Source organism: Muntiacus reevesi, chromosome 4 (genome assembly GCF_963930625.1).
Source record: "Muntiacus reevesi chromosome 4, mMunRee1.1, whole genome shotgun sequence".
NCBI classification, from domain to species: Eukaryota; Metazoa; Chordata; class Mammalia; order Artiodactyla; family Cervidae; genus Muntiacus; species Muntiacus reevesi.
This window is the reverse complement of record NC_089252.1, coordinates 143,506,967-143,534,076: the sequence shown is the minus strand read 5'-3', so window position 1 is coordinate 143,534,076 and position 27,110 is coordinate 143,506,967. Positions and strand designations below refer to the sequence as shown.

At 47.7% G+C, this 27,110-nt stretch overlaps 1 protein-coding gene across 1 annotated transcript; it reads right to left on the bottom strand.

The window, feature by feature from the left end:
- Positions 1–2,067: 2,067 nt before the first annotated feature.
- On the bottom strand, positions 2,068–10,617 carry LOC136166041 (keratin, type II cytoskeletal 3-like). The gene is made up of 10 exons (XM_065932064.1): positions 10,338–10,617; positions 9,931–10,181; positions 7,927–8,147; positions 7,006–7,066; positions 6,135–6,230; positions 5,772–5,936; positions 4,589–4,714; positions 3,763–3,983; positions 2,692–2,726; positions 2,068–2,387 (listed from the first exon to the last, which is right to left on the bottom strand). The coding sequence occupies exons 1-10, from the start codon at positions 10,615–10,617 to the stop codon at positions 2,068–2,070; spliced, it is 1,776 nt and encodes a 591-aa protein (XP_065788136.1).
- Positions 10,618–27,110: the final 16,493 nt, after the last annotated feature.

Sequence of the window (27,110 nt, the reverse complement as noted above, 5' to 3'; positions counted from 1 at the left end):
TGGTGCTACACAACATACACACATACCTGTTAACCAAATTGTATTTTCCATTCATCTTACCTTAACAAATGGGAAAGTCATTGTGAGCAGGAACATATGTATCTGTGATATATTGTGGTTTTTTGTTTTGTCTTGTTTCTAAAAGAAATTCAACTTTTTTTTTTAGGCTACAGTGCACGGCATGTGTGATCTTAGTTCCCCAACCAGAAATCAAATCTGCACCCCTTGCCCTGGAAGCGCTGAGCCTTAACCCCTGGATCACCTGGATCACGTGGGAAGTCCCTGTGATATACTGCCAAGCCTACAAAAGATACAGAAAAGCTTTTCTTTAATCGTATACTTAAAGGAAAACGGCAAGTTTTTAACCTGTTTGAAACAAGTCAAAATTATCTCTTCTGTCCTTGGGCTAAAGGTGTGTTACACTGCATCACTGCCTGGGGGGATGTGTAGCCAACAGTGGGTTTGCTTTTGAAAGGTGAGGCTATACCCCCTTGGAGCACAGGCTGCGATGGGCAGTTGCCAGGCTTCTGTCTGTCGGCATCAGACTAGTGCAGGTAAGCTTTTCACTTCAGAGCTAGAACATTCACTGTCAAAGCTGCAGTTGTATGTTTTGTTTTTTTAGGCAGTGAGCATTTGGCAGCTGTGTGTTTACTTAGCAAAGAGTTTCTGGGATCACCAGAAGGCGTGTCCTCTCTTTCTGTTTATCCAACATTCTTTGTCAGTCTTCTATGCTGATGAGGACCACACTTTAAAGAGAAGGTACTCAGGCACACACTCACGTTTGTCTACCTGTATGTCCCTGAGTCGAACCTCCCAGACCCTGCACTGAACCTGTGTTCTACACAAGTCCTCCTGGGTCTGCCTTGATTGTGCTGTACCTGGGGTAGGGGTCAGGGGTGACCTGTCACAGGGCCATCCAGGGTTTTTGACAGTTCTCCTAACTTTATATTTGAAGGCCCCATGCTCAGATGGTAAAGAATTCACTTTCAGCACAGGAGACCTGGGTTCGATTCCTGGTTCAGGAAGATCACCTGGAGAATGGATTGGCAAACCACTCCAGTATTCTTGCCTGGAGAATTCCATGGACAGAGGAGCCTGGCAGGCTGCAATCCGTGGGGTCCCAAAGAGTTGAACACAACTGAGACACTGACGCTTTCACTTTCACCACATCATAGCAAATGTGTTAAAATACATATACAATTTTGTGTTATAAATTAACACTCAAATTTTTACAATTGCTTTTGAAAATATACGACTATCAGCAACTAAGTGGATTATGATGAGCTATAATGACTGGACGATTTCAGACACTTCTGGAATGATTCAAAAACAAGGAAATCAAACCTACAACTTTTTTTCAAGTGTAATGAAACTTAAGAATTGAAAATCTGATCAATGAAGAAAGTTGGTATATGTCATGCCTAGTCTTCAGTGGATAAAAGACTCAGCCCCCCCACACCCAAAAAAAAGACCCAGCCCCTCCCACCTGGGAACTCTCAGAACTCCCTGGTAGAGTCTGACTTCAAGCTCAGGCCAAGCTGTGTGGGAAAGAGACTGTGGTCAGCCACTGGCGGTGGATATCAGACCCAATGACCTTGGAATCCAGAAGGAAAAGTCTACCACTGTGTCTAAATCAATGCAGTTTATTGAAGATACAGAACAGAAAAGTCATACATATCTTGGGGCCAAGAAAGGAAAAGTACTGCTCGAGGGAAACCAAAACATCAGCAGGAAATTGGGGGGAGAGGGGGCGCCGGGGTGGGGGGCAGGGTAGCCGGGTGTGCACAGGGCTGGCTGGGGCTCTCCCATAGGACAGTGGAACTTGCGCTGGGGTGCAGACCCCTGCGGGACGGGGGCGCTGACACAGCCCAGCCCCCGGGCACTGCCCCGCGGCTCGGCCTTATGCGAGTGGATGGTTTTACCGCCAGATCACCCTTCCCAGGAAATTTTGGGCTGCGATGCCAGCCGCAGAAGCTACGTAGGGAAAAGGTCCCACCGGTACGTGAAAGGGCGTACAGAGCTAGAGTGTGCCGGCAGGTGAAGGGGGCTGGTAGGTCCGAGACAAGTTCAGAGTTTGTGCTGGGACCGCTGGCTCTGGGAGGAGCTTTGTGTGACCCGGACCGAGCTGCGACCGCCACCCCCGCTGACGGCGCACGAGCCCCCGGAATTGGAGACGCCCCCGCGCACCGCTGAGCTCCCGCCGGAACTGCTGTCCAAGCCCAGGCCCCCGCGGCTGGCTCTGCTGCCCCGGCCTCCGCTGCCCAGAGCCCCACTGCCCAGACCGCCGCTCCCCAGACCCCCGCTGCCCAGGCCTCCTCGACCCCCAGCTCCTCCTCCCAGGGCGCCGCTGCCGCCACTGCTGCTGCTGGTCGTGTTGTGAACCATCTCTGCAAAGAGCATTTGGGGTCAGCCAGTTTGTGGGAGGCCGGTCCAGCCCGCCCACCAGTCCCGCCAACAGTCCGGGAGCCAATCCCCTCCGCCCACCGGCTCTTCCCCTGGGTACCGCCCACTAAGGTTTCGCGGAGTCGGATGAGGGCCGGCCTCAAGACAGCGAGGCAGGGGAGGTTGGCTTCCCCCGCCGCCACCCTCCAGGCTCTTCCCAGCCTGCAAATGGTGCAGGCAGCCCCTCGGTTTGAGAAACATTATCCCAAGGCATCCAGCCCCTTTCCGGAGAAGGAACCCGGTACTCACCGATGCTCACAGAACTCTGGCACTCCCCAGACATCCTGTTGGGGAAGACCAGACCTCGGTGTTAGCATCTGTGCCGGAGCCTCCTTTCCTTAAATACACCTTGCTTAGGTCAACAGCAGTAAAAGCCTTGGTCCCCCCAGCTCCTTGCTGACTGATGCTGACTGTAAGAAACAGGTGCTCAAAATGCCATGACATGCATTCCTCCTCCTGTTGTGTAAAGTTGGGTTTAAACTGTTACCCTTTCCCACTTCAAGAAGATCAGAGCAGAGGGTCATTCGTGTGTCTACCCATACTCTTCCTGCTCCTCAGGAGCCTATAGAGTAACTAATGTTTATATCTGTACCTTTAAAGGCCAGAGCCCTATAACCAAGTGCCAGCCTACAGAAACCCACTCTTCAGAAACCTACTATTAAGGCCTTAAATAATAAAGAAATAACCCAGAAATAGTGTTTATATCTGTGACAGTGAAAGTCGCTCAGTCATGTCTGACTCTTTGTGATCCCATGGACTATACAGTCCAGGGAATTCTTCAGGCCAGAATACTGGAGTGGGTAGACTTTCCCTTCTCCAGGGAATCTTCCCAACCCAGGGATGGAACCCAGGTCTCCAGAATTGCAGGCAGATTCTTTACCAGCTGAGCCACCAGGCAAGTCCAAGAATACTGGAGTGGGTAGTCTATCCATTCTCCAGGGGACCTTCCTGACCCAGGAATAGAACTAGGGCCTCCTGCATTGCAGGCGGATTCTTTACCAGCTGAGCTACCAGGGAAGCCCTTATGCCTATGAGTCCTCCTCTTTTCAGACATGTATTTTACAGCTAAAATATGAGACATGAAAGATGGGAAAATCCGTCCAAGATAAGTTTCTGTTGATGTCACTAGTGCATAGAAAGCACAGCTCTCCTGGAGGATTGGCAGCATCTCAAAGCCCTTAAAGGGGTGAAAGTGAGGGGTGGGGGCGGAATGGGCCTGCTGAGGGCTACCACCATCTCCAGCAGTGCACATGCCCATGCTCAGGCAGGAAAGCCATCAGACCTCTCAGTCTCCTGGAAGCCAAAGGGATTCCAACTAACCTGCACTCCTCGCCCTCCAGGAGGGTCCGGTAGGTGGCGATCTCAATGTCAAGGGCTAGCTTGACATTCATCAGCTCCTGGTACTCCTTCAGCAGCCGGGCCAGGTCCTCCTTGGCCTGCTGCAGGGCAGCCTTGAGATCCTGAAACTTGGCATTGGCATCCTTGAGGGCCACTTCCCCGCGCTGCTCTGCATCAGCGATGGATGTCTGCAGGTTGGCATTCTGGGTTGGGGAGGGACCGGAAGTCCAATTTAGGTTCAAGTGGATTCACTGAGAGCCTGCCTATGTGTTTGGCGCTTACACATGGATCACCTCATGTTGAACAAATGAGGAAACTAAAACCCAAGAAGATGAAGCCTGGGCTTCAATTGAAATCCTAGTGCCTCAAGGATTGGGATTAACACCATCTGGCCTTAAGGACCTAGGCCAGCTCAGGAGTCAGACTCCTCCTATACCTCTCTTCTCTTTCATGATAATAGTCTAAGCATCTCTTGAAAGCCCTTCTCCTCCAGGAAGTCTTCCTGAATTATCCAAAGAATTGTGTCTCTGCCCTAATCCAAGTCGATGTGAGCTACCTTGGCTATTCTCCCAATTTGGCCTTCACACAGGTTCTTTCCCCAACCTCCCTAATTATGTCTGAACTCAGCATTTCTGGTCCACATCAGCCTCCAGTCTCTAGTCAGGCAGGATCTGGGTCCATAAGACATAGCCCAGAAGCACGCCCCATCAATTTTAGCATGCAAGTGGTTGGGACGTGAGTGCTGAGTCCTGAGTTTATGGTGCAGGCATCAGCCCGCAGTCTCAGGTGAGTGCTCCTTCCTTCCCACCTGCTTCTTGACGCTCTCAATCTCAGCCCGCAGCCTCTGGATCATCCGGTTGAGCTCCATGATCTCACTCTTGGTACTCTTCAGGTCTTCTCCATGCATGCCGGCTGTGGTCTGCAACTCACCCAACTGTACCCGAAAAGAGTCACACATTCAAAAGGCCAGCAGGGCCTACTACGGTCCCCTGCTCCAATCCTTCTGCGTCACAAACAGGAAAACCAAAACAGAGTTAGGGCCTGTACAAAGTCAACCACTGGAGGAATCACATGCTCTGTCCTCTGTGTCAGGGACACATCTTCCAGCACAGTAGCTGCTGGGATTTTTTTGAGCATTTACTTTGCCCCAAGCCATGTGCTTTACCTCATAAAACCTCACAGCTCCCTGGTGAGGAAGGCATTATTATCCCTACCTTATGAATGGGAAAACTGAGATGCAGATTACTTGAGTACCATTTCTAAACTCTCCGAGGTATCAAGTAAGAGGGCTGAAGCATGAATGCAAACATTTCAGATGCTGGAGCCATCTCTTACCCAGCAGGCTCTGGGACAGAAAACTCAGAAGAGCCTGATGCTTAAAGGGCTAGCTTGGGCCCCTTTCAGATTTGGGGATGGGAGAAAGGTGTACAGAGTTCCCCTGTCCTCTAACTTTCCTCAGTCTCCCTTGCTCTCTCCCCACTCTGGCTTCACACCCTCAGTGTGATCAGATCAGAAGCAAGCATGTCAGGGCCCAATTGGGTGCAAGCAAAATGGAAGTGTCTCCAACAATAAAAGATATGCAGCCAGAGGGCTTGAAGTTAAGGATTTCTCAAGCTTGGCACTAGTGACATTTCAGACAGAGTAATTTTTTGTTTGGTGGGAGAATGGTGTCTCATGCATTGTAGAATGTTTAGCAGCATCTCTGGCCTCCACCCACCAGACTCCAGTAGCACCCCACCCCCACCCCTAGGTGTGACGTTCAAACCTGTCTTCACACATTGCCACGTGTCTCTGGGGGGAAAAGCCTACCTCCCCCCCTGGTTGAGAAGCACCAGGTTCGAGCAATGTCAGAGCTCTCTGATTAGGAAGGGAGATACCTGGTAGCAAACCAGCCTAGTAGGAGGGAGATGAGTCACCATGCTGGAAATGCAGAGGAGAATGACTCTGGAACAGACTCGGCCCTCCTAGGGAGACGTGATGGTGTCACCCACCTTGGACTGGTACAGAGCCTCAGCCTCAGCCTTGCTCCTCTGGGCGATGGCCTCGTACTGGGCGCGGACCTCGGCGATGATGCTGTCCAGGTCTAGGAAGCGGTTGTTGTCCATGGACAGGACCACGGACGTGTCGCCCATGTCTGACTGCAGCTGGGACAGCTCCTGCAGGGCCAGGCAGACATGACCCCTCCTGAGCTCGCCAGGGGATGCAAGCCACCAGCTCAGGAGGGAGAGTTCTGGACCAACTGAGGGACAGGTGAGAAGGTGTCACTTTCATCAGAAGGATAGAGAGGTGAACCTTTTTCTCTAGGAGACAGGAGGCAGGTGGGTCACGAGGCTTGGGGTGAGGGGCAGACTTACAGCATCATAGAGGGCCTTCAGGAAGTTGATCTCATCCGTCACACTGTCCACCTTGGCCTCCAGTTCCACTTTGGTCATGTAGGCAGCATCAATGTCCTGGGAGAGAATTCAGTCACATTCCCCTCTGACCTGTGGGCTTAGCCCAGTCCTGGGCACTGAGGGAAGGAGCGGGGCAAAGGGGTCACAGGGGCCTGCCGCCCCGCCCCCCCAGAGCTCCCGGTCAGGGGAAATGAGATGCCCATCCTGGCACAGGCAGACCTGGCCTAACATTGCCAAACAGGCTGCCTTTCAGGCTGTGCTAGAGGACCCTTCTCAGAAAACAGCCAAAGAGGCTATGAGGGTGGAACGAAGAGCAAGGGCTGGGCTGGGGCCAGGACACTGAGACGGGGTGAGGAGAATTTTGGAGGAGGGTCTGGGGGAGAATCTACATCAGCAACATGCAAAGGTTCCCTCTTTTTTGTTTCCAAAGGCTCTCTTTAAACTGCTCCTGGGAATACACTCCTGGGGTAGGGGGGAGGGATATATGTATTAATACATATTCCTTCTCTCCGTCCACTTTCTGATCACAACTCAAGATCGGATGGGATTCATAGACCCACAGGCCCATCAGGAGGGAGCCACATGGCAAAGTCTGATGGACCCTTTGGACCCTCCTCCCAGGAGGGGAGCCGCCGGGCCCTGAGGCGCCAGGCCCAGCCCGTCCCAGCTTGCTGGGGTGGAGGGGCTCCCTGGCTCCCTCCGTGGCCCTCCCTCACCTACATGGCCTGAAGGAGACCCTCAAAATAAGAGGACTGGACTTTTTCTCCCCTCAACCTCACAGCACCCTATTCAGCGGGGCTCTGGGGTGGGAGGTGGGGGAAAGACCCTTCACCTTCTTCAAGACGACAAAGTCATTCTCTGCCGCGGTGCGCTTGTTGATCTCCTCTTCATATCTGTGAGGAAAGAAGCATTTTCTGGCCCATCTTCCCCAGGAGGTCACCGTGGCCTCAGAGCACTTCCCGCAAGTAGCGCAGACTCAGGGCTTCTTGTCCTGTCCTTTAGCTCAAGGCAAAGCCCTTGCAGTCCACCACCTTCCAGGTTCAGGTGAGACCTGGTTTTTCTACAGGCTTCACTGAGGGTACAGCCTGGAACCAGCTCGATGTGCAGCAAGTATGGTAGCCCCATGGGCTCTTGGTAAGTACTTCCTGAATTCATGAAAACCAAGAATGGCACCACAAATGTGCCAGGTCTTATTCTGTGAATGACACATATTAACTCATTCAGGCCTCACTACAGTGAATAAATACTATCACTGTCTCCATTTTACAGATGAGAAGACTGAGGCACAGAGAAGCTAAGGAGTTAGTCCAAGATCACAGGGCTGAAAGTGGTGGAATAGATCTTGCCCAAGGCACTCGGATTCCAGACACCGTACTCTTGACTTTAAGCTGCCTCTCACTCAGAAGCCTATTGACAAGGGAAATACAGCCCATATTTGGAGGCAAATTTGGAGATGACCTAGTCCAGGGAGGATGGAGGGTGTTGTCTGAGTCTACATGGTTTGCAAATGAACTTCAGAGTGTCTTGGAACATCCGCACCAAACTTACATGGATACACCCCTTCATTAAATTCTTAAAAGGGTTTCTGCCCCAAACAAACCATGAGCCATTATTTTAAAGACTGGGATCTTGAAAGTCAGAGAAGATGAGGGTAAATTCCACCCAATGTGAAGCCAGCTGGAACAGAGCTGGCCCCTCCCACCCTCCAACCCACCCTGCCCACCCCCTGCCCCAGAAACTGAGCAGCACACACCTCTTCTTGAAGTCCTCCACCATCCCCTCCATGCTCCTCAGCTCCTCATGCAGCTTGTCCTTCTCAACAAGCAGACCATCCAGAAAGGCCCTGAGGCTACTGATGTAGTTCTCGAAAAAAGGCTCCAGGTTGCGGTTGTTAGTGTTAGTGCCAGAGCCCTGCTCCTGCAAGAGGCTCCACTTGGTCTCCAGGACCTTGTTCTGCTGTTCCAGGAACCGCACCTGCCATCCAATAGGAAAAGGCCATCAGGGAGCGGTCTGCAGCCAACTCCAGTCTTGGATGACTTTCCTAGAAACAAAGTTCCCAGGGATCTCCCAGTCCCTCCCGTTGGCTTGCATTTTGCCTGCTACAAGAGTTCAGTACTAACCCCATGTGGATAGCAGCATCCGTGTCATACAACGAAGGTGGAGCCCTGCTGTGCAGATAAGGAAACTGAGGCCCAGAGTAACCAAGGTCACACTGCAAGCTAGTAACAAACCAAAACTGAGGTTTCTTGATACCCAGGCTGGATGATCTTCTCACTGTATCATTCATTCATTCATCCATTCATTCCTCAATCATTTAGTACTCAATAAATAACAGGAGATCTGAGAGCCTACAGCAGATGTAGTTTCCAGGAAGAGGTTTACAGTACGTCTGGGTGCCCTGCACTAAGGTGAGAAATAGAGAAAACCATAGGGAAATGGCTCTTGGGCTGTCCTAGTCCTAGGAACAAGGACCCAGATGCACCAAGGATGGGCCCTTGCTGCCGAGCCTGGTTAAATGTAGGGCTCAGTTGCATTTAAATTGGACCACTAGCTAAAGATGTCTCAAACTTTCATTTGCTACAAAACATTTCTGTACACAAGCTCAAAGCCAACTGTGTAAACAGATGGAGTAAATATCAATTAATTGACCATTTAACAAACATTTACAGAGCACCAGACATGTGCCACGCCTTATGCTGGCCACTCAGGACCCCAGGACCTGGGAATCCCCCTTCAAAGATGATGAGAGATCCTGCTGAGAAGGTCTTGGACAGTTCTCCACCTTCTGTGGAGAACAGTATTTTCACATAACTTTCTACCTCTCTGTGAATAATTTACCTGGACACCCAGGTGTCTGCCAGGAACTAGTGGGTCACTAGGCTTTGAAGAGCTTTCCCTCTGCAAAGTCTGATATTCCAGTATTAAGATCAGCTTCATCTTCAGCTTTGCCCAAGCCTCTTATGTATGGTGAGTGGACCCCCAACGAGTCCCTACAAACCCTTTCTTTAGGACCTGATACTATCCCATGGTCACAAAGAGATCTCAACACCTCCTACTCAGCAGTACTGCTCAAACCCTCAGTTAGCAGCTGATCAAGCCTGAATACTCTCTAGTCACCACAACTATTGTCATAGTGTCCCCTGCATGGAGTAGTCAGAGCGCAGAAAGCCCGATAAAACCTCGCTTCAACCTCACCTACACACAGACACACATGTGTACAAAGGTCAGTGGCCTAACACTCACAGCTCTTCATGCTGAAGTCTTCCTATGAGAACCACCCAGGAGGAGGTACCCCTTACCCTTACTCCCTCCCACCCCCAAAAAACACTCCGAATCGCTCTTCTTAGACTGACAGTAGATTAATTCATCACTCAGGTAAATATCCAGCTTTGGCAGAGCTGGTCTCTCTTTCAAAGAGGAGCAATTCACAGTTTTCCTGAGATGGAGAAGGAGTTCTGTGTTTGGGTACAGAAGGCAACAGTGAGGGGACATTCATGATGGCAACATTCTCGGCAGTGCCAGAGGCACTCCAGAGTTGCAGTGATGGGACTTAAAGGAGGAGTAGTAGCTCCATCCAGTAAGGGACCCGAAATCTTTTCATTATCTGCCACTCCCTTAAGCAGGCCCACCCCAGAGGGCTGCAGGTAGAGGATGAACCTGCAAGTCCTTCCTTGGTTGCAAAAGGCAAAGAGGAAGAAGAGGCCAACCTCATTAGGACAACCTTTCTCACTGTCAGGCTCTCCTGAGGTGGGCTCACCTTGTCGATGAAGGAGGCGAACTTGTTGTTGAGGGTCTTGATCTGCTCCCTCTCCTGAGCCTTTACTTGCCCAAACTGGGGGTCAATCTCCACATTGAGGGGCTGCAGAAGGCTCTGGTTGACAGTCACTTCCTGGATTCCCCCAGGGAAGCCAATAGGGCCAAAGCCACCAGGTCCTCCAAAGCCACCGGCTCCACCAAAGCCACCAGCTCCTCCGAAGCCACCAGGTCCACCAAAGCCACCAGCCCCTCCTCCAAAGCCACCAGCCCCTCCTCCAAAGCCACCAGCTCTTCCTCCAAAGCCACCAGCTCCCCCCCCAAAGCCCCCAGCTCTTCCACCAAAGCCCCCGCCCATCCCTCTTCTACCACCTCCAAAACCACTGCCTCCTAAATATCCCCCACTGGTGCTCCCAAATCCTCCAGCCCGGATGCTGCCTCCAGCCACACTGATGGAGATCTTCTTGTTCCCCCCCAGGTTGTAGAGACTCCTGCTGCCAAAGCCTCCTCCCATCATGGCACAGGCGGCAGACCCACCGCCACCCCCGCCTGAGCGGGAGGCCAAGGAGGACTTGGTGGAGGTGACCCGGCTCTGGCCCGACACCACGGCTGAGTGCCCGCTGAAGCCCTGACGGCGGCTCCCACTGGAAGACCTGCAGGACTGCTGGCTGTAGCTGGCCTGACGACTCATGGTGGACAGCAAGGTATTCCAAAAGGAGAGTGGACCAGAAGGTTGGCGGAAACTCGGAGACCTTCTGAAGCTCTGAGCGAGAGGTGGCGCTTATATAGGGCTGGGAGCTTGGCTGGCTGACGGTGCCAGCCAACTAATTGAGGTATTATCAGCTTTGGTTTGCCTGGCAGAAAGAGGTCAAGTCCAAAACTCGAAACACACCTTGGTAATCACCCCAAATTTCCAAATTGCTTTGTCTCCCCAGGGTTACTCATCTGAAGTAAGCTTCAGTTGGAAGAGGGGCCATCCTGCAGGGCTGCACACAGCCCTAATCCCCGAGAGACTTACCCTCCCATCCCAGGAGTGACAAGTCAGCGTTTCCGTACCTCCTCTGTGTCCCCACGGCCACTCTGCCAGCCCATCAAGCCTCAGAAGTTTACAGGATGGATGCAGAGCCTCAGTGAGGACCTGGGGGAAGAAGGGAGAGGAAGGGGGAGGGCTGGGAAGGAGAAGGAGGATGAGGAGGTGGAAAATGCAAGAGTGAGAGAAGCTATAGCATCCCTCTGGGGCTCTTGCCATCCAGGCAGGAAAAGGTACACATCTGAATCACACAACAGGATGTGTTCTTGACTGTGTGGGCCTTGGATGGACAGTTGGCTGGGGAGTTGGGAAAATAGGGTGTGGGGGGGCTCAGGCTGAGAAACAGGGCGATATACAGTGGACTGATAGGAAATACAGACCATAGCCAGGGCTTCCCCAGTGGCTCAGCGGTAAAGAATCTGCCTGCAGTGCAGGAAACGCAGGAGACAGGGGTTTGATCCCTGGGTCTGGAAGATCCCTTAGAGGAGGCATGGCAATGCACTCCAGTATTCATACCTGGAGAATCCCGTGGACAAAGGAGCCTGGTAGGTTACGGTCCATAGGGTCGCAAAGAGTTGGACACGACTGAAGCGCCTAAGAACACACACACACACACACACACACACAGAGACCATAGCCGAGGACTTTGAGGAAGGCAACAAACAGGGAGGGGGGCCTGTGGGGAAAAGAAAGCTGGAGGAAGACTAATCCAGGAAGGAAGAGTGTGCAGACTACCTGGTCCAGGTCAGAGAGACCACCAACCTTTCCTATTCCAAGCTCACATTAGAGAAACGAATCGAGGATTTCTCATTTCTCCTCTCAGTTCCCCTAAGATACACCATCTACACCACCTAGGAAGCTTGAGTGGCTCCCCGGGATGGCTATAAACAACATCCACCTGCAGCTAGGCAGGGTCCATTTAACTTGACTCAGACCATAAGCAAGGGAAGACTCTTTCCATCATCAGTTTTCTAAAATATATTTTTATTTATCATCATGATGTATATGATAGAGCTAATTACTTCAAATCACATCTTGATCTCATAGATTTTTTCCCCAATATTCTTTGCATTGCTCTTTATTCCATATTAGAAACAATCAGGTATCTTTTGACTCAGTGTTCCAAGTTCTTGGGACATATCATTAGTATTTCCCACTATCCTGTTGGGTTCTTGCCTCTTAATCTTTGACTCTTTTTCCAGGGCACATTGTTGACTAAAATCCATGAATTCTACAGAAAAATCACTTAATCTGCTAATTTCCCTTTTCTTACCATCAATCTAAAAATAAGAAGAATGATTGCTATTTGTAAGGTTGTTGAGAGGATGATTATGAGAAAAGCAAACTGTCATATCACTCATCATGTGTGGTATGAATGTTTAATCACTGTTACAACATGTACCTCCCATTGCCCTTCAGCAGCAAAGACCAGTCTTAACTACTCCCAGGCTGAAAACAGACCTCCAGGTGCTCCGGAAAATGTCTTTACTTAAAGAGAAAGAGAAAGGAGACTTCTCTTTCCTCTTCTAATTTGGCCTCCTGTGTCCCCAGATACCTGTTCCTCCAGGAATCCCCCCTCATTTATCTCACCCAGCCCCTTAGTTCACCCCTCACCTTCTGGCTGCTCAGCATATGTGCTTTCAACCAAGAGTGCGGAGTAATTGCTCCCCTACAAGCTCAGTGGAATCGAGCCAGTTTATACCAGTGACCCATGAAACCTTAGTTCCAGGAACTCTGCTCCTATTTCCTTCAAGCACAAAAAGACCCTCAAGTCAAGTGGCCTTGACAGGGCAAGTGGAGGTTCTGTATGATCCAGGTCTCCTTGGATCACAGAATTCAGTGTCCTCAGACTACCAGATTTTCTACATACACGCATGCACACAAACACACACACACACACAGGAGCAAAACACAACATGTACTGTGCATTCACAGTGACCACACATACATGTGTGCATACTCACAAAACCACTCACATACACACAGACACACACTCTCAACACGGTTCCCTGCCCAGCACTCTCTTCCACACGAAGCCCTTGATTTCACAAATGGACATTCCCCACTTTGTCTTCTAAACCTCATTGCCTGCTTCATTCCCTCATGGCCCTGATTCTTGCCCAAAGCATCTCACTAATCTGAGAAACCAAGAGACAGCAACTGGGTCCAAACAAAGGTGCAGGCTGAGAGTTAGGCAGCCTGGTCCTACCCTGACTCAGCTACCACCCAAGTCTTCTCTCTGCTGCTCAGCCTCCTCTTCCAAACAAGGAGGGGGGCACACCTGAGCAAGGGGTTCATGCAGACCTACTGAAGCCCAGGGCTCAGAGGAGGACGGGGGCAGGAGGAAGGGGCAGCAGCGGGCAGTGCCCCAGTGTCGTGGCCACCGCCATCTCAGCCCGCTGACATCCATGAAGGCTGGTCCACCTGGGGAGAGTGGGGAGGGTGGCCTGGTGACGGGGTTGGGAGATGGGGACTTTACAACACAGCACACACAGCCACTCTCATTGCCGACCAGTGAGGTTGATCCTGACTCCAAAACCCAAACAGTGTTTTGGATTCAAGCGTGGCTGATGCCCTCATCCAAAGAGACCCTGAGAATGAATGAGGAAATGTCCCACACCGTCTTCCTGTCCCACCTGCTGTGGTGTTCAGTGCTATCATAAGGAAATTCTTCAGAACAATTAGCTGATTTCCACCCCTTGGCAGCTGCCAATGCCAGGGCCCAGTTTGAATATGCTGAGAAGTCAGTTTGCATTTTAAACGTCGAGAACGAAGTCCAAAGAGCATGAGGTGGAAGTCTGAGACTCTAATGAGGGCCCAGCCCAAATCTCTTATTCCTGACAAATCCCACTCTAATCCCCCACACCCACAGACTATAAAAGCCCAGCCGCTCTCCTCTGACACCTCTTAGAGAGAGAAGTGGTGTGGTACTGGCCGGGAGGTGCCACCACTGAAAGCACCAGGTGGGGCTTTCTAGGAGGTGAGGGCACAGGGGTCCCGGGAGAGACACGGGGCCCTGCACCCCCTCCTCTCCGTGGTCACGGCTGTGCCTCCCAGGACGGCGCCATGACCAAGGCTGCCTCTGCTCTGGGGAAGCTGGGCCCTCACTGGGAGAACTAAGGAGGAGGAGGAGGAATTGCTGCTGCCCATAGGCAGTCCCGGCTTCTCCGGGGACCAGTGCACTCAGATGTGGGTGCTCGGAGCTCGGAGCTAAGGACAGGCTTGGCAACACAGCGCACAGCAGCTGGGCCAAGGACAGCAGGTGGGAAAGAGCCACAGAGGGAAGAGATGGGGCTGAACCTAGACGGGGGACCCTGGGCCAGGAGGCCTGGCAGGAAGGGCGGGGTGGATGGTGTTCTGGGCAGAGCCGGCCCTAAGGTCTGCAGTTGGAGGGCACGCTGCTCCACAAGGAACCATTCCTTGACACTGAGCTCTGAGCTGAGTCTCCCCAGGGAGGGGTCAGCCCTGTGACACCTGGAGCTCAGGAAAAAAAAGTCTAGGGCCCAGCAGCTGCAGTCTTAAACTTAGCTCAGTCCTAAAGGAGAGGGCCCTGAGGGACAGGATAGTTTCCTCACAGTGCCCAGACTCTCCCACCCAGGAACCTGTCAGAGCGATGCCACGAGAGGTCCCCCCGGCCAGAAGCAGGAGGCCTGATCCCCAGGCTCCAGACCCCTCTGGGCCTCCAGTTAGCCAGTCATGAAATAGAGCTGATACACCTCTGCTCTCCCGATTGAGCAGAGAGGATGGGAGGTGAGTTAAGAGCAGTAAAGGGCTTTATAAACTGAACAGCAGGAGTCCTGTGTTGACTCGGGGGGTTCTAATAGCAGAAAAGCAAGTCATGGGTGCTGACCTCCATAATTAACACTCTACAGACTTCTCCCCACTTGACCCTCTTTGCAATCCTATAGGGAAGATTTGTAGCTCCATTTTACAGCTGAGGAAAACTGGGGCCTGGAAATTAAGTAACTTGTTCAAGACCACAAGTGCAAAGCCAGGCCTCCGACTCAGTTCTGTCCCAATCTGTAGGCCATGCCTGTGGCCCCACAGGGGATTCTGCATCTGTTCCTGCCTGGAGCTCAGTGCATGGAGCAAGCCCTGACTCTGAACAGTTGATGGAATTTGATCACATTTTGGAAATGGCAGGTAAAACCAGAGCATGGAATGGGGAGAAGGGTCACAAAGACCACCACACGCTTGTCCAGGGATGGTCCCCAGGAGGGCGCTTTGCATTATTTCCCCTGCAGAGGTGACAGTTTGTGCTGAATTATCCCCCTCCTTCCTGGTCAGGCCCATGGGCCAGATTTTGCAAACTGGTGGACCCCAGTCTGGAGTTATGGACCACTGAGACACTAAGCAGTTCCCAGCTGGTGACCGTTGCCTCTCTCAACCCCTGAATGAGGACCTAGTGTGAGCCCGCCCCCCTCACCCATGCCCAGCCACCACTTCATGAGCACCTCTCTGTGCCGGGCACTACCCTGAGCTCTTCTCACCCACTCTCCCTCTGTCCTAGGGATCATGAAGAGTCCTCAGACTCAAAGCCACCTCCCCCTTCCCTTTACACCCCAAACTGATGCATCATTTAGGAGCAGCCCGGCCCCATCACAATGCCTCATATGACCAGCCTGGCCCCTTGGCTTCTTCAGTCCTATAGCACCTGGGACGCCTGTTGCGCCTATCACATCCATAAGTCAAATGAGAGCATCTTCCCTCCCTTCAACCAGCGTGAAAGCCCTTGGAGGGCAAGCCTCATACCTGGGACAGTCCTCTGTCCCCCAGCACCCAGCCAGCTTTGTACAACTCAGGAAGTTCTTGGTTCCCTGTAAAAGCCAAGCCACAGCCTCACAGGCATATGTGCCAAAGCTTAACAGTATCTGACATTTGTGGAGTGTCTTCAACTTTTTAAAACCCTTTCACTTATCTGACTTGACAGACAAATGGGCAAAAACACCACCTAGAGATACACACCTTCCTGTGACTCACAGACAAAACACTTTCATAGAACTTGTGACCCCAAATGGAAATGACAAAAGCATTAAGCATGAACTGATTTTGAAGACTGATGCAGTCAGGAGGTAGATTCTGTCCCAACCTACCCACTGATTCTGCTTTCTGCTAAAAGGCATGAAGATTAGAACAGGAAGTGAAAGTCAGGCACAGTGTTCAGAGGACCAAGGAAGTGTCCAGACTCTGTTTCCTTAAGACTTCATTCTCTCCAAGGGATCCAACATGGACCACTATTCAGTCATCTCTCCAAACATCCATTCATTCTCTCAGCAATCATTGTTAAATGCCTACATATGGCTGGTCCCAGACTACCCAATAAGAACACCATGATACACAAGACAGGATCCAAGATCTGGAAAAGCTTCCAGTTGCATTGAAGGAAGGGATCAGTCATGTAAACAATTCCTTATAGTACTTTAGGGGTCAGTATTTTTGACAACAGATCAAAAAAGTGCTATGAGTAGATGAATAAAGGCTATGGAAGGCATCAGAGAGAAGATCATTTTGAGTGAGGTGTTGAGGGATGAGTAGGAGTGGGCCCAGTGGGTGGACAATAGGAGAAATATACCCCACGTAGAGAGGAAAACATTTCAAATGTTGGTGAGGGGAGAGAGTTGGTGAGAGATCCCACATGCTTGTAGAACAAGAGACGTGGAGGAGGGGGACAGGTGATAACAAAGAGCTGGATGCCTAGGTTGAAACTTATGGTAATGATCTCTCTGTTCTGTGCTACAGAATTGGGACTTCAATCTGTGGACAGTGGCCCTGTGGACAGTGCTGAGCTCACATCAGACAACTAGATAGCTTTTTTTTTAATTGAAGGATAATTGCTTTACAGTATTATGTTGGTTTCTGCCAAACATTAACATGAATCAGCCGTAAGTATACCTATGTACCCTCCTTCTTGAGCCTCCCTCCCCACCCCACCCTACTAGGTTGTTACAGAGCCCTGGTTTGAGTTCCCTGAGTCATATAGCAAATTCCTATTGGCTATCTATTCTTACTGGCTATCTATTTTATGTATAGTAATGTATGTTTCCATCTTACTCTCTCCAAACCTCCCACCCTCTCCTTCCTCCCCCCACCACCGTGTCCATAAGTCTTCTCTCTATGTCTGTGTCTCCACTGTTGCCCTGCAACTGAGCAACCTGAAAGAAATGGATAGCTTTTTAAAATCCAAATCCTCAAACTCTAGTCCTGACTTTTGGAGTCAGAATCTTAGGAAATGTGGCCCAGAAACTTGTATTTTTTTAAAGCTCCAGGTTGCTTTGATTTTGATGGACTAATTTTTATAACAAAAGGAACTTTATCAGAGGAGGAAAATTCCATGTTTTTACAAAGGGCTGGGTAACAATAAGAGGATCACCTGTTCTATCCTCAAACCAGACACAGAGTGTCATCTAGTCCAAGAACCTGAACCAGACACTCAGCCTTTAGATACAGCTGCAAATGCTGATGACTGTAAGGCACTGAGAGCCATTAAAAGGGGGCAGGGAGCTTCAAAACACATCGCTGAGAACAAGAAAATGCAAACCAGAGCCCAGGGCAAAATATGCACAATACATACATCTGATGGATCTCAAAAACATCCTGATGCAATGAAGAAGTCAGACACGAAAAGAATATGTGCTATGTAATTCTGTTTGTATGAAATTTTAAAAGAGACAAAACTAACCTATTGTGACAGAAAGCAAGCCCAGCCTGGGCCTGAGGGCTGGTGGGTGAATGACTGCAAAGGGGCTGGAGAGCATTATTGGTAGATGACCTAGATTTTTATTGTGGCAGTAGTTACCCTGGTATATACATTTATCAAAAATGATTGAAATGGGTGCATTGTTACTGTATGCAAATTATACGTCAAAGAAGTTGATTTTAAAAGGGAAACAGAAGAGGAAATAGGAAGGACAGAATACTCATATTAAAGATAACATGAGCTCTGGGCTATTCTTTGGAATAGGTATTCCAGGGAACTTCTCTGTATTGATTTGTCCCTATATATACCAGGCCATAGTTCCTTAAGGCAACAGCCATGTTATGCTTCTCCATAGCAGGGCAACCTCATGGTACATTGGTACTTGATGAAATTTAACCAAATGGATAAATAACTCACCCAGGAAGAATATGTAACATGAAAAGAACAGTAGATCGAAGAAGGCACCCAAGAAAACATTAGTACTTAAATACTTTTCATTTTATTTTTAATTATAAAATATTTCAATTATACAGAAAACAACATAGCAAACACCTATTTGTTCACCATCAAGGTTAAGCAGATGGACATCTCTCTTTTAAAGTGTTGTAGAATCCTCAATTTGATGACCATGTACAGGAAAAAACATACCCAAGAGTCAACTGCAGATCTGAATGTAAATGAGATTTACAACAGTAAACCTTTTAGGAAACACCAGAGAATATCTTCATGACCTTAGAGTAAAGAGCAGAGTATAGAACTTGAAAAGCACCACACTAAAGAAAAACATGATGAACTTATGAAATAAAGTAACTATTTTATCAAAAATCTCCACTAAAGAGTGAAAAGGTAACCTACAGAGTAGGAAACAGTATTCATACATGAACAAAGGGCTAATATCCAGAACATATAAAGAACCCCTATAAATCAACAAGAGAGACAGACAGCCCACTCAGTAGAAAAATGGGCAGAAGACAGGTATGGAAGATGGTATCCAAATGGCAATAAATATTTAAAAGGAGCCCAGTATCATTAACCACTATGGGACATACAAATTAAAACCACCAAGACATACAATAATGCCTCCTTCCAAACAGCTAAAATACAAAAGAAAAGTGAAAGTCGCTCAGCCGTGTCTGACTCTTGGCCACCCTGGGGACTATACAGTCCATGGTTCTCCAGGCCAGAATACCGGAATGGGTAGCCTTTCCTTTCTCCAGGGGATCTTCCCAACCCAGGGATAGAACCCAGGTTTCCCACATTGCAGGCAGGTTCTTTACCAGCTGAGCCACAAGGGAAGCCCAAAATACAAAAGAAACTACCAAATGTTAGCAAAAATATGGAGCAACTGGAACTCTCCTAAACTACTAGAATGGCTACCTAGGGAAATTATTTGGAGTATCTATCATAATTTAGCACATCAGTATCCTATGAACTTGGCAATCTCACCAGTAGATATTCACAAAGCCATCGAGAGCACACATGTATTCACCAAAAGACTTGGAATGGAATATTCATTGACGCATTGTTCAAAACAGCTGAAAATATGAATCCAATGCCCCATCACAACAGAGAACACAAATAAACTGGGGATAGCATACTAATGAGAATGAACACCTTTAAACTGCACAACTGGTTTGAGATGATTCTTCATATATTGTGTTAAGTAGAGGAGTCCAGCCACAAACCATATGCTTCTGCTTTTATAAAGTACAAACACATTAAAACTTAACCTATGGGAATTCCCTGGTGGTCCAGTGGTTAAGAATCTGCCTGCCAATGCAACTGAGATGAGTTCAATCCCTGGTCTGGGAAGATTCCACATTACACAGGGCAACTAAGCCCATGAGCCACAACTGCTGAAGCCCATGACCCTAGAACGTGTGCTCTGCAACAAGAGAAGCCACTGCAGTGAGAAGCCTGTGCACCAGAACTAGAGAGTAGTCCCTGCTCACCGCAACTAGAGAAAGCCCACACAGCAACAAAGATCCAGCACAGCCAAAAATAAATAATACATTCTTTTTAAAAACTAACCTTTGCTGTTAGAAATCAGTTTTTCTTGGGGTGGGGTGGGATGGGAAGTGGTTGGAAGGGAGCTGGGCATGCGGGCTTCTAGGGTCATGGGAATGGATGTTCTGTGCTGGTTATATGAGTGGGTTCAATTTGTGAAAACTCATTAGGCTGAACACTTGAGTTCTGTCCTCTTTTCTGTATGTATATTACAATCCAGTAAGAAGTTTTTTTAAAATGTTGCAGAACTCCAGCGTTTAATGAGTAGACTGAGGGAGAGAAAGTCACAGAAGAGATTGAGAAGGCAGGACAAAAGAAGTCACAAGAAAATAAGGGTAGAAAGGGTGAACAGAGCCAGAGCTTCAGAGGGTTTAGGGAAATTACTAAAAATAGGCCACCATGTAGACTGTGAGCTTGTCCCTGGGGACTTTAGTGGGTGCACCGTCAGTTTGGTGGGCAGAGGGAGATCCTGATGGTAGAGGGCAAGGTGAATGGGATGTGCTGGGCAGATTCTCATCTTGCATATCCCCGGGTCTCCCTCCAACTCTGAAAGAAGGTCCTCCAAAGCCACCTCTCATGTCCCCAACTCCAGCTTCCTCCAACAGCACCCAAACACCTCTGTGCCAAGCCCCCAGCCTGGACAGCACATCCAGCCACACTGACTAAGAACTTCTAGCACCCTCTCCCACCAAGGCTATACTGGCTTCTGCTGCCAGAGGCACCCTTCTCATGACACAGGCTGTAAAGACTGACTGCGATGGTAGAGACGTCAGCTCTGGTCAGACACTGTAATGGCAGAGAGACAATGGGAGCCCTTGGTGGCCTGGGACGGCCTGCTGGATGGTTGGCTTGTTGTTTTCAGAAAGTCTTGGAGGAAAGGGCCTTCTAACACAGGGAGAAGCGTGGGCATTTTTATAAGTTTCAGTAAATTGGTTCATTAATTGGATAATTTCTTGTGCGTGATTTTTCTAGCCAAAATGGGTCAGTTCCTCAGATCTTGAATGTATCTTAGCTGAAATCCTGAAGTAACAAGATGCTTTGATTTTTCTGACATTAATGCTTCCCCCGTGACTCAGACATTAAAGAATCTGCCTGCAGTGAAGGAGACCCAGATTCAATCCCTGGGTCAGGAAGATCCCCTGGACAAGGGAATGGCTACCCATTCCAGTATTCTTGCCTGGAGAATTCCAAGAACAGAGGAGCCTGGAGAGCTACTATTATGGGGTCACAAAGAGTTGGACACAACTGAGAAACAAACACTTTCACTCTGACATTAGTCTTATTTTGCCTTCACCAGATCCAAAGCAGAAAAGCACTTAGGCTGTCCTATGGATGGGCTACTCCCTAAGGGGGTCCAACCCTAAACTTAAGGCATCTGCTTAATGACTTTCCATGCTCCTCTCATCTTCAGTGACCTGGGTCATTGGTTCTTGTCACTCAGATCCCAGCTTTTAAGGAAGAGGTTTGTAGGAGGACTTTGCCTCTAGAAATTGTGTTCAAAGTATGGTCCTCCATAGAGAAAGTTTATAACTACTGGGTCCATGCACTCTTAAGCCCACTCATCACAATTAGAAAGAAACCCGTGTGCTCCAACAAAGAGCCTGCACGCTGCAATGAACCCTACATGCTGCAACTAAGACTCAACACAGCCAAATATATAAATAAATAAATATTTTTAGATAAATAAATTACAAGGAATGAAAAGGAGGGATAGAAATCTGTACCTGTGAGCCAATGACAATGAATAAAATTTAGTTAGGGCTGATTCAAACAAGCACTTTGAATGAAAACATTGAGGAAGCATTATGGGAAATGTGAACTGAGACTGAATAGTTGATCATATTACTAAAGAGTTAATGTTCATCCCACAAAACATAATGTTATTCATTCAGTTCAGTCACTCAGTCATGTCCAACTCTTTGCAACCCCATGGACTGCAGCACGCCAGGCTTCCCTGTCCATCACCAACTCCCACAGCTTACTCAAACTCATGTCCATTGAGTCAGTGATGCCATCCAACCATCTCATAATGTTACTATGGTTACATTATTTAAAGGGTCTTTATCTTTGAGAGAAACTTACAAAAAATTTATGAATAAAATGATATGACATCAAGATTTGCTTCACCATAATCAAGAGGGGTAAGAGAAGTGGGTAGAACAAAGACAAAACAAGATAATGAGTTGACTGTTGACCTGGGTGAAGGGTCCAGAAGCACTGATTATACTACTCTCATTTTCATAAGAGGAATTTTGAAATTTGCCTGAAATTTTCCACAAGAAAAAGATTTTTAAATAACTACTTCACATAAGACTAAATATAACACTTATCTTCTCTATGGTACATGAGCAATTTTTGCTGTAAATAGCAGTTTCCCTTCCAAGTGCACCCAAATGAGGACATTATTGCATATAACTCAAATTTGTGATTTGTCCAAACCTAGCCGCTAAAATAAGCGGCTGGGTGGTAAGATCAAAATCCAAAAATAATTTGACAGTTTGGGGCCTGAGCCAAATCTAACAAGAAAGATTTAACAGAGATTAATGTAAATCAAAACCTTTGATGTATTAAAACAAAACAAGCTGTACGGTTCAGCCTGGGGAGATTCACAATAGCTTTTATAAAGTGGCGCCAGCTCAGGATGACTCAGCAGCAGGAAAAGACTGCCAGACTCACCTGCAAGGTTGGAGGATGCACAAAAAGTAGTCCCCATGTTCATGCTTTTCATGAGCTAGTTAATCCTCATCTAGCAGGTTGGGCTATAGTCCTGATATCCAGAGTGTGACATGCAGCCTGGGAGGGAGCATGCCAAAGCATGGGAGGAAACGGAAGTGTTCAGTTTGGAGAAGGAATCTGATAAAGAGACAACCATCCTCAAACATGTGGAGATTCTCATGCACAGGGATACTGCTCCCTATGGTCACAGAGGGGAAACCTTGGGCCAATGGGTAGAATTTAGGTAGGACAATGCTTTCTACCAATGGGTAGAAGGTAGGGCAAAGCTTAGCATCTTCTGTGAGAGAGAGTAGGACCCCACCCAGAAGGGTGGATCGCCAGTTAGAGAACTGGTTTTGGAGAAGACTTCAGTATCTAAATGGGGCTCCTCTTAATGACCTCTGAAGTCATTTCTAGCCTTAAGAGTCTGAGTCTTCAGAAATCAATAAACAGCAGTAACTCTAAAAATAATGATGGTAATATCATAGATTTATTGAGTACTTACCTTGTTCTGGGAGCTGTGTCAACTCTAGCATGCATTCAATTATTTAGTCAGTTCATCAATCAAAAAGTGCTATGAAGTGCATATTTTCTATCCAGTATTAAGCAACATATGAACAGTATATGACATAGTCCCTCTCTTTAAAGAGTTTGTAATCTAGTTGCTAATCAAAATTTTCATATCTGTGGTACAATAGCTGTATGAATATCTTTCATTCTATAAAGAGCTTTTCATGTATTCCTTGAAACATCCCTGAGAGACAGATTTTATTTTTATTACCACATTGTTGCTGTTGTTCAGTCGCTCAGTCGTGTCCAACTCTTCACAACCCCATGGACTGCAGCATGCCAGGCTTCCCTGTCCACCATCATCTCCCAGAGCCTGCGCATGTCCATGGAGTCAATGATGCCATCCAACCATCTCATCCTCTGTCATCCCCTTCTCCTCCTGCCTTCTACCTTTCCCAGCATCAGAATCTTTTCTAATGAGTTATCCCTTCACATCAGGTAGCCAAAGTGTTGGAGCTTCAGCTTCAGCACCAGTCCTTCTAATGAATATTCAGGACTGATTTCCTTTAGGATTGACTGGTTGGCTCTCATTGCAGTCCAAGGGACTCTCAAGAGTCTTCTCCAGCACCACAGTTCAAAAGCATCAATTCTTCAGTACTCAGCCTTCTTTCTGGTTCGACTCTCATATCCATAAATGACTACTGGGAAAACTATAGCTTTGACTATATGGACCTTTGTCAGCAACTTGGTGTCTCTGCTTTTTGATATGCATTCGACATAAAAACTAATAGCTAATATTTTTAATTGCTCTCTTCTTCTGTGAGAGCCTGTTTCTGGTGTTGCTCTGTATGATCCTAGCCTCAAACAAGAAAAGATTATCTTTTTATTTTTAAACCCCTCTCATTCCAATAATAAAGGAATTAAATTAAAAATTATAATCTAAGTTTTCAAAAAGGATTCTAACCACCCAGTGATAAATATTCCCTAGCAGATGAAACAAAAAATAAAGCGTGCTAAATTATCTAAGTTTTATTATCCATAAGAACTGTGAGAGAGAATCTTCTGGGTATTTGGGGGTTTGTTTTTTCCTTAGTTTTAAAGTAAACATAACAAAATGGACAAAGTCTGGGACTATTTTAAAGTTGAGCTTTAGAACAGATTTTATTTGATTTTAAGCAGAAAATCTGTGAGCAGATCTGAGCTAAAGGAGGGGATGGAAGAAGTCAAGTTTAGAGGGAGCAAGGGTGAGCATCAGCCTCCCAAAACAAGAGTCCCCTAAGGATCTGGACCAGATTTCAGCACCAAGGACAGAGTAGGACTCTGAATAAAAGTAGGTGTCTGCACAAAGGATTAATCTCAAAAATATACAAGCAACTCCTGCAGCTCAATTCCAGAAAAGTAAATGACCCAGTCAAAAAATGGGCCAAAGAACTAAACAGACATTTCTCCAAAGAAGACATACAGATGGCTAACAAACATATGAAAAGATGCTCAACATCACTCATTATCAGAGAAATGCAAATCAAAACTACAACGAGGTACCATTACACGCTAGTCAGGATGGCTGCTATCCAAAAGTCTACAAGCAATAAATGCTGGAGAGGGTGTGGAGAAAAGGGAACCCTCTTACACTGTTGGTGGGAATGCAAACACTATGGAAAACAGTGTGGAGATTTCTTAAAAAACTGGAAATAAAACTGCCATATGACCCAGCAATACCACTCCTGGGCATACACACCGAGGAAACCAGAGCTGAAAGAGACATGTGCACCCCAATGTTCATCGCAGCACTGTTTATAATTGCCAGGACATGGAAGCAACCTAGATGCCCATCAGCAGACGAATGGATAAGGAAGCTGTGGTACACATACACCATGGAATATTACTCAGCCGTTAAAAAGAATTCATCTGAATCAGTTCTAATGAGATGGATGAAACTGGAGCCCATTATACAGAGTGAAGTAAGCCAGAAAGATTAAGATCATTACAGCATACTAACACATATATATGGAATTTAGAAAGATGGTAATGATAACCCTATATGCAAAACAGAAAAAGAGACACAAATGTACAGAACAGACTTTTGGACTCTATGGGAGAAGGTGAGGGTGGGATGTTTCGAGAGAACAGCATGTATATTATCTATAGTGAAACAGATCACCAGCCCAGGTGGGATGCATGAGACAAGTGCTCGGGCCTGGTGCACCAGGAAGACCCAGAGGAATCGGGTGGAAAGGGAGGTGGGAGGGGGGATCGGGATGGAGAATACATGTAACTCCATGGCTGATTCATGTCAATGTATGACAAAACCCACTGCAATGTTGTGAAGTAATTAGCCTCCAACTAATAAAAATAATTGGAAAAAAAAAAAAGTAGGTGTCTGCAGAGCCTGGCAGGCTACAGTCCATGGGGTCACAAAAGAGTTGGTCATGACTTAGAGACTAAACAACAACTGCCATCAAAATGTTTCCCAAGTGGCGCAGTGGTAAAGAATCTGCCTGCCAATGCAGGAGACGCGTAGAGTTGCGGGTTTGCCTGGCAGATATAGTCCATGGGATCGCAAAGAGTTGGACACAACTCAACATGCATGCACGCATGCTGCCATCAAAAATCAGAGACACCCCACCGCCCAAACTTATTGTGAAGAAACAAAACTATGTATGTGTTATTAGTAAAGCATGGAAGTTACAAGTTGGGATTCTGGGGTCCAATAACATTTGTTCAAATCCAGGCTCTATTACTTGCTAACTGTGACCTTTACCACAGTGTGAACTTTACCTCTCTGGCCCCCTTTTCTTCTGTGTAAAATGAGGATAAACACACCTACTTCGTGGGATCATTATGAAGACTAAATGAGTTACTCCCCAAACTCCCCTCCCATCCAGGCTACCACATAACATTGAGCAGAGTTCCACGTGCTATACAGTAGGTCCTTGTTGGCTATCAATTCTAGATATAGCAGTGTGTGTGTGTGTCCATTCCAAACTCCTGAATGGATACATGAGTACACATACACACACATATACATACTTATTTATATGCATATCTGAGTCCCTTCACGGTTCACCTGAAACTGTCACAGCACTGTTTGCTAATTGGCTACATCCCGATACAAAATTTAAAAGTTTTAAAAAAAAGACAATGAGTTACACATGAAATTCTCAAAACAATGTCTGGGCAGGTAGAAATTACTAAATAAAATTTTACTTCATTTACTGTTTTTCCAGAAACCTGAAAACTCCAGATATGAGGGGAAAAGGAGGTCCAAGTGTTGTAGACAAAGTTGCCAGGAAGAAAGATGGCTGCTATTGAATTACAGGGAATGAGGATATAGCAGCTGCTTTTGACCACATTCTCCCACAACCCTGGCCCAAAGACCCAAAAGGGAAGTAAGGAAAGGCTGCCCCAGAGGTGAGCCAGGCTGGGCACTGAAGTTAGCCAGTTGGCTATTACTGAGCCATTTGGAATTCTTGGCAAGGACTGAACACTGAAGCCAGTATGTAAAATGTGCCAGTCCAACGGTGTGGCCTGTCATGAGATGGATCCAGAAACAGTGAAGCACATCATGGCAGTTGGACATATTACAAAGTCTGACACAGTTGACTTAACCCCAAAGACTCCCTCAGCACCCGATTCTCTCTTCATCTGTCACTTACTCCACACACAACTGCTAATATAACTTCCTGCAGGTCACATTTCCTGTGTGCTGCCCTCTAATTCAGCAAACATTGTGGGTCCCTTTTATTCTATCAAGCTCATAGAGCTAAATGCATCATTATGTATTGCATTTTAATGGAGATAAGAAATCAGAGAGGTGAGGGGAGGCAGGGCAGAGTTCACGTGCAAGGGAACTAAAGGAACTAATTGGGGAGGGGGATGGCTCAGGGACAAACTCCTAACTTGACAATGACTATCTGGGCTTTAGCTTCCAGGCAGCTGAGATTATAGTGTCATCAATCCTGGGAGAAAAAAAGCTATTGCAGAGAGGTGTGGCTAAGGGTAAGGAGAATTTCTGCATCATATATCAGGTCCCAGTCTCAATATTTGATGCATGAGTGCTGGTCACTGCTGGTGATGGTCTCCATAGTCCTGGGTTCTGGTCATCAGCTACAGGACAACAGTTGGAAATCCTCCTGAGAAAGTGTCATCCAGTCTCACATCCTTGAGAAAGGGCCACCATTTTTTCTTCTCTTGTCCCATCTCCTCCTTATATAACCCCACCACC

Bases quoted from the DNA above. Each gene is read 5' to 3' on its own strand.
- LOC136166041 (XM_065932064.1), bottom strand. From the start codon at position 10,617: ATGAGTCGTCAGGCCAGCTACAGCCAGCAGTCCTGCAGGTCTTCCAGT. The intron at 7,067-7,926 runs GTGTGTGCTGCT...CTTTCCTCACAG, and splicing joins GTGGAGGACTTCAAGAAGAG to ATATGAAGAGGAGATCAACA. The intron at 3,984-4,588 runs GTGGGAAGGAAG...TCCCCAACCCAG, and splicing joins TTGAGAGCGTCAAGAAGCAG to AATGCCAACCTGCAGACATC.